The sequence below is a fragment of the Saccostrea cucullata genome, unplaced genomic scaffold (genome assembly GCF_032062105.1).
Source record: "Saccostrea cucullata isolate Sc308-1 unplaced genomic scaffold, CSIRO_AGI_Scuc_v1 ctg3231, whole genome shotgun sequence".
In the NCBI taxonomy this organism is placed as follows: Eukaryota; Metazoa; Mollusca; class Bivalvia; order Ostreida; family Ostreidae; genus Saccostrea; species Saccostrea cuccullata.
Genome location: NW_026933969.1, coordinates 1 through 15861, shown reverse-complemented (window position 1 = coordinate 15861; position 15861 = coordinate 1). Strand labels below are relative to the sequence as shown.

Below are 15861 nucleotides of genomic sequence, written 5' to 3'. Positions count from 1 at the left end.
TTTTTTTGAAAGTGGGTCCAACTTCAAGGTCAAATTTGGTGGTATCCATAAAAATGTCTTTTCACAAGGAATACACCTGTGAAATACGAAATCCATAGCTCAACCCATTCAAAAGTTGTAGGCAAGGTTTAAGTTTTTGCGGACAAACAGATAAACAGACAAATACTAATTTAAAACTCAGTAGAATGATGGACAGACGGGGCAAAAACCATATACCCCTGAATCTTCAATTACAGGGGCATAAAAAACCAGGGGACTTTAAATCTCATAATATCCTTCACATGCATATTCCTTGTGATAAGATCTTTCCTCCTTATATTTCAATCTGTCCTTTTGACCTTGACATACATGTATGGGTTTCATCTTTTTTTAATTAAAACATTCACTTTGACCATAACTTTTGAAGACTTAGTGATAGGAGTCTAGGACTTTCATATTTCATAGATTTGTTCTCCGTGATAAACCAAAGACATTGGATTTTGGCATACTTTCCACAACTCTTACATTTCACAGGTATATCCCTTGTGACAAGACCATATTAATGGACAGTTTACCTGCAATGTACTCTTGAACAAATTTAATCGTGTCCATAATATTTTATTGATTAGTATTGCCATTGGTTTTTCTTATCTAATTAACAGATTTTAAGTGTCAGGGAAATCTTTACCATTACGCTTTTGACCTCTGCCACGGCTGGGGGTCAGTCTTTCACAATCACACCTTTCTTTCAATACAATTTTACATTTTGAGAACTAGTACTATAATATTCACAGCCTCATTCTATTGGCTCTTTATATACACAGTACAGTAAAACTCGTTTAGTAGGAACACAGATATAACAAAATTGACAACTTTTATCTGACACGAATTTTGAAAGATTTCAATTTTTAAAGCATTGAGTGTATAATAACTCTGTACGTATAAACATTTGAAACTCGGTTCATAGTTAAAATTCTGAGTTCCAAGATAAATGTTACATGTATATTTCAAACTTCCGTAAATACATTAGGAAGATATACTTGCAGGAAAAAATTTATACAACAAATTCACTCTATGCATACATTAATGACTTTGTTAAATAAGATATAATGACTTAGGGATATAGGGAAGTAAATTCGAAGGTCCAGGGAACTTCTGTATAACCGGGTTTTGTTTTACACAAGATTGACTAATAATTTTGTTGGCATCTCTATCTCTAGATGTGTTTTTTAATACACATAACAATTATTATCAAGTAAAACACAAGCAGAACATTCATCCAAATTTATTTAAAAGATTGTGGACAAAATAATGGCAGGATAGAACCAGAAGTCTCTGTCGAGACTGAAGCTCTACTGGTTTGAACTTATAGCAAAGGAAGAGAAGAGTACTTAAGCAGCTGGGATTTGAAACTTTACAACAGCAATATATAGAATAATGATCGTTGATAAAGTCACTTTATGTTCTTAGTGTAGTCTACTTGTGTGCCAAGTTATATTGAAATCAGACCAAAACTGTAGGAGGAGAAGCATTTTGAAACAATTTTACAGACATTTCAATTTTTAGTAACCACGGCAACACAGTTCATCAAAATTAAAATTTGATACACAGAATTATGTATCTTAGTGTATTCTACTTGTGTGCCAAGTTATATTGAAATCAGACCAAAACTGAAGGAGGAGTAGCATTTTGAAACAATTTTACAGATATTTCTATTTTTAGTAACCAAGGCAACACCGTTCATCTAAATCAAAAACCGATATACAGATTTATGTATCTTAGTGTATTCTACTTGTGTGCCAAATTATACTGAAATCAGACCAAAACTGTAGGAGGAGTAGCATTTTGAAAGAATTTCACAGAAATTTCTGTTCTTAGTAACCACGGCAACACCGTTCATTGAAATCAAAAACCGATACACAAAATTATGTATCTTAGTGTATTCTACTTGTGTGCCAAGTTATACTGAAATCAGACCAAAACTGTAGGAGGAGTAGCATTTTGAAAGAATTTCACAGAAATTTCTATTTTTAGTAACCACGGCAACACCGTTCATAGAAATCAAAAACCGATACACAGAATTATGTATCTTAGTGTAGTCTACTTGTGTGCCAAGTTATACTGAAATCAGACCAAAACTGTAGGAGGAGTAGCATTTTGAAAGAATTTCACAGAAATTTCTATTTTTTAGTAACCACGGCAACACCGTTCATCGAAATCAAAAACCGATATACAGAATTACGTATCTTAGTGTAGTCTACTTGTGTGCCAAGTTATACTGAAATCAGACTAAAACTGTAGGAGGAGTAGCATTTTGAAAGAATTTCACAGAAATTTCTATTTTTAGTAACCACGGCAACACCGTTCATCGAAATCAAAAACCGATACACAGAATTATGTATCTTAGTGTAGTCTACTTGTGTGCCAAGTTATATTGAAATTAGACCAAAACTGTAGGAGGAGTAGCATTTTGAAAAATTGTTTACAGACAGACGGACAGACGGACAGCTAGACAGACAGACGGACGGACGCCGGACGCATTACTATCGCATAAGCTCTTCTGGTCTCTGACCAGTAGAGCTTAAAATGAAATTGAAAATACCATCCTCCCTAAAAAATAATGATACTGGTGATGAACTTGATAAATGAAGAAATATGTCTGTAACCTTTGCAGTCAACTGTTTTCACTCATAAACATCAAACAACATTTATACAATGTACATCCAATACATTTTCCTTACACAATCTACAAATCTGTTACATGTACATCTTGAAGTTACCCATAATATTATCTAATCAACTTTACTTATACTAATGCTGAGAGCCATTTCTCCACTTCCATGAGTCCAGGTTGATCTTTGTCAGAAGTGTCTACTGCACTACATTCTACAAACTGAACTTTCATTGGCTTCAGATCTGAAAATTCAAAGTCCTTGTTGCGCTTGCCTAGGTAGGTGTTATTATTTCCTGTGGTTCCCTCTAGTTGCTGGAGAGCAGCTGAGCGGGTCACTCTCAGAGTGTTCCTAAAATACAGTAAAATCTTATCTAGATGTAGTGTATTCTAAAATTTTGTCTAATATTAAGATGTGAGCTTAAAGTCCTTTTCATTAATTTCAATTTTTTAAAATGTTAAATATTGCAGAATGTTGTCTAGTTCAGCCAATTTCTTTGGAACCGGTCAACCATTGGGATAAATTCTACTGAAATTCACATTCCATTCCCCTTTCTGTTTGGAGGGAGGAGGGGAGAAATAATTATCATTACTGATTAGTAATGCAAATACCACTGCCATCAACAATGATTGTAACAATGTGTTAAATGAAGGACTTACATTTCTTTTTGCAGCTGTTTCTCTATAAAGCCAGCTCCTTTGACTAGATGTTGATCCTGCTTGTTACATGCAATCAGAACAGGAGGGGCATGACCCAGAACCACTGGGTCGCTCAGTACTGTGTACAGGAATCTATAACAAAAACTTAGGCTCAGTAATTTGAAAATAAAATGTTCTTGAGCATTTTTGCACTTATAATTTTTTGTTAATTTAACATATATTTTATAAAACGTAATATTACATGTATACATGCACATGATGCAAAAATATAAATGCAATGTCATGTAAGTTGAATTTTCAGCAAGTCACAAATTTAGCAAGAAAATTGTGCTTAAAAATCAGTACATTCAGTCATAATTTTAGGAAGAAGTATTTTTGGCAAACAAGTTGATGAAACAAGAATATCAGCAGTGTCCTTTTAAGTCATCATTTTGTAAGTTCTATGGTCGATACAATGACCTTGTCAGCAAATACAATTTATCATTGAGTCAAATGCCGACTGACAATTTTCATACTTTTTGTGAGTCTATTATTTATACACTGAATTGATGACGGATTATTCTGTTATTTCCCTATCATGAGCACAAGGCGGGTGTGACCGGTCGGCTGGGGGATGTTCACTCCTCCATGGCACTTGATCCCACCTCTGATGTTTTGGAGATCTGTGTTTGCTCTGCTTCTGTTTTGTACTTTTTTATGGACTTTGATATTGAATGCTGTTCATTATCTCCATATCCATCATTTGGTGATATTATAATACCAAACTTAACAAGAAATGTTTGTCCCCCTCAATCAAATGATTGGAATTTTTGAAAGTCCAAGGGGCATAACTCTATCCAAAATATCTCGATCATACCCAAAACAAAACTTGATCCAGATATTCTCATGTTTAATCTGTTTATCAAATTTCATTTCAATATGTGCAACCTCTGCAAAAAAAAAATTAATTTTTCTAAGTCCAGGGGGCATAACTCTGTCCAAAGTGGTCAATGTTGCCTTTAACCCCAGTCAATATTTGTATAACATTTAATTTTAGCAAGCTCTTCCTAAATATGCTAAAATAATTATTCAATCCTAGCTAAAATTTCTACTTATACAGTATAATCTAAAATTTGATTCCATCCAAGAAATACATATGCATGCACCTACATGCACCTACAAGATATTCATTAAAGACATCCATTTTATAAATGTATAATTTTTTGTAAATGTTAATACATTCTTCTGAATCAAGATTTGTTTTAAAGTATACATCTGAAGTATCAGAAAACCTTACTTGAGCTAACCTGATCTTTCTGCTCAAGTGAGTAAGTAAAAAAGTTTTAAAATTAAAATTTCATACAATTTTCACTTATATTCATAATTTTTACTTCTGGAAAATGAAGGATGAAAAACATTAATTCTAACACTCTATCAAATATAAAGTTGCTAAGTTTAGTGGTAAAAAAATTATCAGGAAGGGTGATATAGACAAAGAATGACAGATGATCCGATGGAACAAAAACACTATACCCCCTCCAACAATCTCTGGTCTTGATCACAGGCACTTGTTTCGTATACAGGGTACTCCATTGAGTAAATCAATCATTAACCTACTTTAAAATGACTTTGTTTGCTTGGGGAGACTTTTTTCTTGTCAACGTTTCAGAAGTTTCTGTTTGAGCTTCTCTATTGTAAACCACTCGTTCATTCCCTAATATTACCTCGATACAATATACGACATCGGATGAGATACATCTATTTCCATTTGGGGTTATAGATGTAAGATAAAACCTGAGACCTTGGAAAGGAATATTCAGAAGTCTCTTGTTTTATCCTTCCTCTTGATCTTGATGCATAAAAAAAGGAGTTTGTACATGTACTTACTCTGCTACTTCTTTGATATCTTTCTGTAGAGAAGTACTGTCTATCACATACACAATACCCCTGGAAAAAAAATTAAAAGTGCATTCTCTAAACAATATTTATAAATTAAAGTTAAGTTATTCCAGTATAATTCCACACACATATTGTTCACAATATACATGTAGTATAGGCAAGTGGGCAGACTAAGCAAGTAAAAGACTTCTACACTAAGTCTTATTTTTGTACATTTAATATCAAAAAGTAAATGAAACAAGTAAATCTGGACTTATACAAAGTGATTAGTGAACAACATATTTTGTGTAAAATATACATGTAAATGTAAGTCATCGAGCATACATTATGTACATATATGCATGTCTTTGAAAAGGTCAAATTTCTGAAAATTTTTGAGCACCAAAAAATTCACATCCATATTCAAAGTCATTTTACACACACACGTTATTAATATTAGGAGATACATGAAACTTAATATTTTTATGTACTGTAGATCAATAAATTTTCACGACACCTTATTTTCGCGAGATTGTCATTTACTTTTTATTAGCGAGACATAATTTTCATGAATTGTGTTACTTCTCAATAAATCATAAGGTATACTATTATATGCAAAAATGAAATTTTTGCGAGCTTATTGTCTTGTGTAATTACATGAAAATAAAGTTCTCACGAGTAAAAAGTGATTTACAGTATATATGCATGTCTTCGAAAAGTTCAAGTTTCTGACAGAATTTTTGAGCACCAAAAAATTCACATCCGTATTCAAAGTCAATTTACACACACATAATTAATATTAGGAGATATATGAAACAATTTTTTTTTTAATTTCCAAGGTTTCATTGCAATTAGGGCTCTACTACTTGAAACATGATGGAGGGATCTCATCAATGACATAGAAAAGGACTTAAAGAATTAATAGACACACTGTTTTTAAATTCTATTTTGTTTCTTAAGTTGCACAAATTTTGGTCGTGGGCAAACAGATTTGCATGTATTGAAGCCATGCTGGATATGTAAAGATTTTTAAAATTGAAATTTAGATACAACTGTATTTGATAAATCTCTTTCAAAACTTCTAAACATGATTGCTGCTACGTGAAACAAGCAAACAGATAAAATTTTTCAGCCTACAAAATGAATTTATTAATATTTTCTAGGGCCATTTTTTCCAGGGCTGACAACTTTATAATTCACAGTCAGCCCTACATGTCTAGCTTATTTTACGATGAGTTTCAAACACTGCAAAAAACTAAATAATGGCTGGGAGATTTTGAAACATAGATATGTGAGGGCAAAGGCACTCACTGGGATGTCAATAACCACAGGTGTTAGGATCATTATGAAGTAAAAATGTGGACAATTCTTTCAAACAAGAGGCTCATGGGCCACATCGCTCACCTGAGAAGCTTTGACCATTCTGTTTTTTACCAGATTTCCTCCTTGTAATACATAATGCATCCCCACTATACCCAACTGATCATAATTTAGACATTTTGAAATCTAGACTACCCCAGAATCCTTCCATGTACACATAAGTTTCAGCTTTTCTTGCCCAGTGGTTCTTGAGAAGAAGATTTTCAAAGATTTTTCCTATATATTTCTATGTAAAACTTGGATTACCCATAGTGGCCCCGCCCTTCCCCAGGGGGTCATGATTTGAACAATTTAAAATCTATACTACCCCAGGATGCTTCCACATAAGTTTCAGCTTTTCTGGCCCAGTGGTTCTTGAGAAGAAGATTTTCAAAGATTTTTCCCATATATTTCTATGTAAAACTTTGATTACTCGTTGTGGCCCCACCCTACCCCCAGAGGTCATGATTTGAACAATTTAAAATCTACACTACCTCAGGATGCTTCCACATAAGTTTCAGCTTTTCTGGTTCAGTGGTTCTTGAGAAGAAGATTTTCAAAGATTTGTTCTATATATTTCTATGTAAAATTCCCATTGTGGCCCCGCCCTTCCCCGGGGGGTCATGATTTAAAAAAATTTAGAATCTGCACTATACCAGGATGCTTCCACACAAGTTTCAGCTTTTCTGGCCCAGTGGTTCTTGAGAAGAAGATTTTCAAAGATTTTTCCTATATATTTTTATGCAAAAGTTTGATTCCCAATTGTGGCCCCGCCCTTCCCCCAGGGGTCATGATTTGAACAATTTAAAATCTACACTACCCCAGGATGCTTCCACATAAGTTTCAGCTTTTCTGGTTCAGTGGTTCTTGAGAAGAAGATTTTCAAAGATTTTTCCAATATATTTCTTTGTAAAACTTTGATTCCCCATTGTGGCCCCGCCCTTCCCCCGGGGGTCATGATTTTTACAATCTAGAATCTACACTACCCCAGAATGCTTCCACATAAGTTCCAGCTTTTCTGACCCAATGGTTCTTGAGAAGAAGATTTGCAAAGATTTTTCCTATATATTTCTATGTAAAACTTTGATTCCCCATTGTGGCCTCGCCCTTCCCCCGGGGGTCATAATTTTTAAAATTTAGAATCTACACTACCCTAGGATGCTTCCACATAAGTTTCAGCTTTTCTGGCCCAGTGGTTCTTGAGAAGAAGATTTTTTAATGACCCCACCCTATTTTTGTCTTTTCTTGATTATCTCCCCTTGTGAGGGGACTTGGCCCTTTATTTTGACAATTTAAATTCCCCTTCACCCAAAGATGCTTTGTACCAAGTTTGGTCAAAATTGGCCCAGTGGTTCTTGAGAAGAAGTCGAAAATGTGAAAGGTTTACAGACGGACAGACAGACGACGGACAAAATGTGATCAGAAAAGCTCACTTGAGCCTTCAGCTCAGGTGAGCTAAAAAGAGTATCAATACATAAAAACATTATAAAATCTAATCATTCAGTGACTGCTGAAATTGGTAGGCCTAGGCCAAGGCTATAACATTCTAATCATAATAATTATCTTTGCTTTCCTAAATGGCTATATGTTCAATAAAAAGGCAAAGCAGAGTTCAAACATCTAACATATACATTGTATATAACAGCCTGGATCAATATTCCAGTATTTCATAGGCAGTTTGTCTCAATAGATTCCCTACATAAATCATACAAATCAAAGCTAATCATTTAGCAAGTTCATCCCATGAGCCTATAATTGACAGCTTTAACTGTACTCCTAGACGCATCACAACATGTACATTATTGTACCGTTCAATAAATGGCAAAAAAAAAATCCACCTCATTTACTGAGATCTCTTACCTGGCCAGTCCTTTGAACTGATCCAACACCTGAAGTCTCAATCTCTCATGGCCTGGCAGATCATAGATCTTCAAAGACTTGTTCTGTAAAGAAAGGAATCAATGTTAAATTCTGTAAAGAAAGGAATCATTGTTAAAAAATATGTATAGTATTAGTATACAGTATGACTGAGGTTTTTCGTGTTTTTCTTTTTTATTTTAAGTACACTGTATTTAATTCCGACCACTGAGACTTTTTCTTGGATTATCTATGTATTAGTAAACAGTATACAGTTTATTTAGGTTTAACCAATTTCCAGCACTGCAGTGTTATCAATTTTTCGTTCAGCACCAAGTTTATATGAAATTAGGTAATTAAAGAAACCTGGGAAAAATAAATTAGAGTTTACAATTATTATGATCACTGGATGTTAAAAATCTATACATCTTCCTTTTTATATAATTTTAGGATAGAAGGATTTTAAAGTCCTTTCTGTGGTACAAAATAGGTAATATCTTTACATCAAATAAAGTTAAACCCCCATACTCCACAGATTAGATGTTTTCTAACATTTATTTCAAAGTTTGTGAAAAATGGGGTTGTCATGGCGTCTACATAACACATTCAAGACACATTTTCCGCTAGTCAGAAAGGTCGAGAAGTTGTGATTAGTCAAACATTGTTTCATCGATCAATTTTATTGACATATTAAAAAGGGAAATAACTCATTTATCTTTTAGTATATTCTGTACATTATATGAAAGTTGATACATGCCCCTTTTGCTATAGATGCTTGTAGAAGGTTGATTTTAAAGTTTGTTATGTTGATTTTTATTATCATGTAAATGTCAAAATGTAAATGTAATGTGAATGTAAATTTCTGCAAGAAAAAGGTCAGGAGCTTAGGAGGTCTAATATGCATGTCAATCTTCTGAATCATTCTATTTTTGTGTCTGATGCTAAGGAGGCCTACCTAACATGCATGAAAATCTCCTGTTATTGTCCTTGTGTTTTTGTCAGTGGGCAGGGACTAATGAAATTGACATGGAAGGCCTCATGTAATTTAAATCTATAAGTCTCGATCTTTAAAATCTAAATTTACTATTTTATTTCTCAATGAAATGGAAATATAAGGAATCAGTGTCTAGTTTAGTAGAGTATGCCAGGGACATCAATGAAACATGGATTTCGAAGCTCATTCTACATAAATTATTCCATGTTTCCAACTATCGTTGACGACACACTCTACTATGTAGACAGTGATTCCTTAAATAAATGAATTCCATTTCCTAACATACCATTTTAGCAAGGGGTAGGGTCATCTACAGGAGTATTTTAAGGGGGGTCTAAGATCATCTTTACCTTATTTATCTGGATACTCTTTGAAAAAATCTAAAATCCAGAAAATATTATCAATATATCTTTGTGGGGTAGTAAAACTTTAAAATTTTAGGGCGGTTGGGGCCTATGGTTTAACCATGATCTTTGCAATCATCAGCAAACATAAATTTGACAGTAACAAAATTTGATGATTCTGTCAAACAGTATGACACACTTGCTTTTTTCTTAAAAAAAATTTCCAAGATATTTCATATGATATCTGTAAATATTCCATGTGATAATTGAAAGTCAAACACATAATGATATAGTTCAAGTTGTACATGTAATATAAATTGTACTTGAACATTACTTAATGAATTCAATAAAGCAGCATTACCTTTCCTGGCACAGAATAATCTCCACTGTTGGGGGATATTGATGTTACAGTATGTATTGGTTTTTCACTTCTGTGAACAAGCTACAAAAGAAAATAATTACTGGTAAATACTAAATAATAATCAAGAATTTACGAAAGGAATTCAATTTTCACTATTCACAATTTACAATGTGATTGATCACAGTTAATTAAAATTGGAAACAGGATTGATAGTAGAACTGTATTCTTTTAATAGCCTAGGTAAAAAAATTATTTCAACTCTATTCTGCTCTAAAATATTCCTAAAATCTATTACCCTATGAAATATGAGGGTTTTTCCTGTGTCACACATTCCCAGTAGTAGTACACCCTGGCGTTTGTTGCTTTTGCCACCCAGAAGAAATATCACTGAAAGTATGCAAAATAAGTTCAATCTAGATAAAAAAAAAGTATGTACAGTAAAACATTCATATAGTGATTAGTGAACAAGCTTATAATGAATTATGTTTGTAACAAAGTCACTTAGTGACTTTCATTCCCTGTGACTTTAAAATATATTGTAAACTTAACTGATATATAACAAATTTCACTTATAACAAAGCCCATCCCTGGACTTTATAACTTTATGACTTTATGACTTTATAAGTGTAATTACTAATACTGTAAATCTATAATAATTTTATCTAAAACTATAAATTTGAACACTTGTTGAAAAATTATCATAAATTATTATGCTTCCTGTCAGTTTGTCTCTATATTAGCCCATACCCTACTATTCTCGCATAGTGGTCTAAGGATTTATATAGCGTAAGCATACTATGCCGAAACAGTGCACGACCTTACTCTCTGAAGAAAATTCTTCAATGCACACACCGGGAATCGAACTCACGACCGTGAGGTTGCCAGTCCGATGCCTTATCCATTACGCCACAGAGACGATCACTGATTGAGAGAATTTTATTAAATATATAAACTTAATTTATACAATTGACACAAGAAGGAGAAAATAGACAAATATTTGCAAGTGCGCTGTGTTACCACCATTATTTTCAGGAAAAAATCAAATGGATTGCCGCATAAATAATAACAACAGTCAGCATAATAATAACAATAGTGTTGCATTATGCATGTACTATGCCTAAATAGTAGGCAGGGTTTAACACATAGTGCACTCGCCTCCGGCTCGTGCACCATGTGTCAAACCCTGCCTACTATTTAGGCATAGTACATGCATAATGCAACACTATTATATAAATGATAAACAGATATATTAGATCATTAGTAGCAGTATTTAACATTATATGAAACTTTTGAATTATTACATACTGTACTCTGTTATTACTGATTAATTTGTGGAGTGTCCAGTAAAACGCTGGTTTCCAAATAATTTTTAAGCTTAGGTGATTTTACATACATGTATTTATAGTCAAACCCGTACATGATGACTCCAATTTGGATAATTCACCTTTCACAGATTTCAACTAAGTTCTTTAAAAACACCTCCAAGTGTCATATGTCTGTGGCGGCATCTCATAGAAATCATTAAAAAGAGGTCATTATAACTCAGTTTTTCAAACTGTATACCCCCCCCCAGCAACCATTTCTTTGATTTGTGTTACCCAAATTATATTAAACAATGAAAACTAATAAAAAAAATTCAATCCTATTTTGTGAAGAACTACTAACAAGATCGAGTCTAACGGTACATAAAAATGAAGGAAATTTGTTAGTCTATACATTTCTAAACAGTATAACATTAATATTTAACGTATTTATCACGTAAAATATGGTTTATCCGAGTATCAGCATAGCTGTGTTTTACTATCTGATACATGCACTTGCATTCTTTGATGGTTAACTTGGTACTCTTTGACAACACTAAAATATTGCAATATTATTTAATAAAAATAATTAATCTAAATATATCGGATTATCCCCCTCTCCTTCGGAGCAAGTGTACTCAAGTGTACTCTGTTTATCAGATCGCTAATTTTCCTGAATTCAAATTAAAATGAAATAAATTTGTAAGGTTGAGTAGATCAGAGATGATTTTTCAACAGCTGAGGTCAGATGTGCACATGTAGTCTTTCCTATATTGTAAATATATTCTGGTTTCTTTTTCAGGCTAGCCAATTTCCAATAACTTTGGATAAAAGATGTTTTTAAATGGTAAGGTAAAGAAATACTTCCTTGACCAAACATTTTAATTTCATCTGTCCATATGTTCATTGTGGATCTCCGTCTAGTATATAGTGAAAAAAAAACAAGAACTGTTATTTACAATAGACTTACGTATAGTTAAGACTACTACAGATACAGCAACTAAGATTCCAATCGCTGAAGGATCCCCATTTTTTATTCCTTCAACGGTATTGCTGAAAATACTTGACATGTCCATCGTGTGAAGACAACGTGCGTTGCGTCAGAGTGGATCGTCGACAACATTGAGACTTCCGGTTTCTATTAAAAGGATTCCTAGCCCGATATTTTTCAGAACGGAAGGATCAAGTTCTCTTTAATATTTGTAATTTATAAATCAGGGTCAACATTTCGTGTTTTGTGTCTGGTTTTGAGTGAAACTACGTAAAATAATTATTTTAATATGAAATTTATTTGTAACCTAAACGCATTCATCGTAATCATAGTAAATTAAATGTTTTGAAGGAAAAAAAAAAAGAAGATACATGTACAATGTAGATCGTTTTAGAAAATGATTTCCTTACATAAAAGAAAAAATCACGAGTAAAAACTACAAATCAATAATATTTATTTTTTTTAATCTTCAATAAAAGAAATCACTTGATTAAAAAAGTCTGAATATTGAAATGAAAAAAATTATTAATCCACCTTTCCGCCATGCATGTATCAAAGTTTACATGGGTTATCAAATCCAATAATTCTTTTCATTTTAAAACATGCTTTTCTAGCCTTTTCAATAAGCAAAGCTGTTGCTAAATTAAACTTCCTATTACATTTCATCATAATACCTAAATAACAGTACATGTATCTTGGTACAATTTGTATTGCATTACCATTAAAACTAAATTCATTTCCTTGAGGCTTGCCATTTGAGTTAAATATCATAACTTTAGTTGAATTAAATATACACTGATCGAAGTTAATAGAAGAAAATAAAAGTACCTTGTACATGTATTATGTATAAGAAATTTTTTTTTCCAAAAAGCCTGGGTACCAAATGATTCTAATGTCTAAATTAATATGTCTGTTTATCAGATGTATATTGTATGTGTTTTTATTTGCATTTCCTGACAAAAAGAGATTTACTACTTTCCCAATACAATTTGATTAACTTAGAATTAATTTTGAATAATCGTGGGTAAAAACACATGATTGAGAATTCGGAGAGATTATTGTGAGCATTTTCAGTTAGTAAATGTACGATTTTCTGAACTTGAGTACCTTAAATAATTATTTATTTTATTTCATTATTTATTTATATATTACTATTTTTTTTTTTTTTTTTTTTTTACAAAATCCAGACGTAAAAAATGCATACACACCATCAACTGCAAAAAAATATTTCAATTCAAAATTAAGTGCGTAAAGCAAAGTCCCATTTTACACTGATAATCTAGTAGTTACATGTATATCCCAAGACGCAACACTAAGCAATTATGATAGTCTAGTCACTCATCAAGAAAAAAAAATCAAGTGGTATGCATCCCCAGAAGTATTACCCATGCCGCAAATTTGGTCAGCATACGGCAAATATTTACCTTTGAATGAACTTACTCCAGAAAATATTTAACTTGGTCCCTCATTCAGAAATAAAGGTCAGATCCAGCATCCAAAGCAAGTCAGGTAATCATTGTGCATCCTTAGATCGATGTATCATCCATGCAAGTTTGGTCATCAAAGGGCTTATTAAAGTTACTTTAGAATGAACTTGCTCTAAAACCAAATCTGGTCTCTCATCCGGAAAATCTAAGTCAGGTCCAGCAACAGAAACAAGTCAGGTGAAGTATCATCTAATGCAGATTTGATCAACATAGGGTTTTAAGGTACTTGGAAATAGGACCTGCTCAAAAACCTTAACCTGCTCTAACCCGGTCATTCCTTAATTGACTGAAATTGAAGCAACTGAAACTTTGTTGATAAAATATATTATGTCAGAAAGGACAATAAGCTCCCGCCAACTTCGTCGAAATTATCAAATGTTAGCTATTTCTGTCTTTCTACAATATATCTACCAGAAATTACCGTACAAGTATTTGCTATATAACTGTAAGCTGAATATGCATGAAACCCTTTACATGTAACAAGCTTCTTCTTTTTCAGGATTCTGATACATTAAAAATGCGAACATTTCAAGTGAAATGTATATCAACGAAATTTTCAAGTGCGCCGATTCCTGCCGAATGGCATGCAATCAAAATAAAAATTTCAAGTGACATATTTTCAAGTGCGCCGATTCATGCCGAATGACAATCAAAATCAAAATTTCAAGTGACATGTTAATGAAATTTTCAAGTGCGCCGATTCCTGCCGAATGGCAATCAAAAGCGCCCTCGTTCTTGTTAAGAATGTTTTGTAATACACTTAAATAAAGGAATTCTTTTGATCATCATTTTTCGTACTATTTTGAAATTTTAAAAAGAAAAAAAAAATACAACAGGAAATTAAATATTCATTCAACAAAAAATATATTGGTATTTGTTTAGTATACAAAGATTATACAAGAAAATGTTGAAAAGTTACTAACTTCACGTATACTCTGGTAAAGTTTGTGCTTCACTGAACCACAAATGAAGATGTGATCGGAATGTTTTGACCAACTGGTCGTAGTATTGTAAAGTAATGGGTTTATAGACTTGATTCAAACTTTTCTTAAGGACATTTGTTATCTGTTAAACAGTTGTGCTCATCAGTAAACAATGTGTTCCAATTCGTTTAATCTTTCAAGATATTTGATATTTGTTAAATATAAAATTTTATAATTTCAAGAGAGAACTTCAATTCAATTCATTTGCAAGGGTAAGTATAAGTACATTAATAGTAATTTTTCTTTTACCAGCTGCAGTTATTCTACATGTGATATAGGTACATGTACTAATCAAAGAAAGTAAATTGCCATTGAAGTACAAATGATAACGAAATTTCAACGTTTTCATAATAAATCAAAGTACTGAAAGTAATAGGCAGCGCTAAGTATATTGATTTGAAATTCATCAAAATTATTTTGAATTTAAATTTCCTGTTGTATTGAATTTTAAGCAATATGTTGACAGCGCGACAGCGCTAGGGCAAGCACAGTTGTTTGGGACATCAAATATGTGAGTCCTGAAAACTTCCCGTTTGATTATGAAATTCAACATTGTCAAATGCCTTTTTATTTTAAGCATTTTACATTTTCTTCTTCTGTCAAAATATCAATCAATATCACATACATGAAATTGCAGGAAAATATTTCTCTGTTTAAAAATATTTTCTTTCCCCATCGCCTTGTAGGAATCTATTAGAGGTAATATTTGCGTATAAATTCCTATTTATTGAAAGAGAGATGGTAATCGAGTTTTCAGATGAAACTTAGAGTCTAAATGTAGCGATGCATTTGCTAGAAAATGTATATTTCGAAATAAGTTTGAACACTTGAAAATGTCGCTAAAATTCCTTTCATTTGTGTGCAACACTTAAAGCTAAAATCTTTTAATGATCATTTTTAATAAAAATTCATCCCTCGTTTACGAGTGTTTCAAATTGACGATTGGCATCATGTTTGTTACATTGTCATGTGACAAAACTCTATATAGATGAAATGAACTTCCGTAGAATTAACACC

The 15861-nt window shown here is 32.6% G+C and overlaps 1 protein-coding gene across 1 annotated transcript; it reads right to left on the bottom strand.

Annotated features, from left to right (window-relative positions):
* Positions 1 to 1913: 1913 nt before the first annotated feature.
* On the bottom strand, positions 1914 to 12509 carry LOC134239708 (signal recognition particle receptor subunit beta-like). Its single transcript, XM_062721868.1, has 7 exons — positions 12354 to 12509; positions 10378 to 10469; positions 10083 to 10163; positions 8387 to 8469; positions 5177 to 5236; positions 3311 to 3442; positions 1914 to 3002 (listed from the first exon to the last, which is right to left on the bottom strand). Exons 1-7 carry the CDS (start codon positions 12457 to 12459, stop codon positions 2786 to 2788), a joined length of 771 nt encoding a protein of 256 aa, XP_062577852.1. The 5' UTR covers positions 12460 to 12509; the 3' UTR covers positions 1914 to 2785.
* Positions 12510 to 15861: the final 3352 nt, after the last annotated feature.

Coding starts and splice junctions, on each gene's coding strand:
- LOC134239708 (XM_062721868.1), bottom strand. CDS start 12,459: ATGGACATGTCAAGTATTTTCAGCAATACCGTTGAAGGAATAAAAAAT. Junction 10,164..10,377: donor AAACCCTCATATTTCATAGG/GTAATAGATTTT, acceptor TTTCTTTTGTAG/CTTGTTCACAGAAGTGAAAA. Junction 3,443..5,176: donor GATATCAAAGAAGTAGCAGA/GTAAGTACATGT, acceptor TTTTTGTTATAG/ATTCCTGTACACAGTACTGA.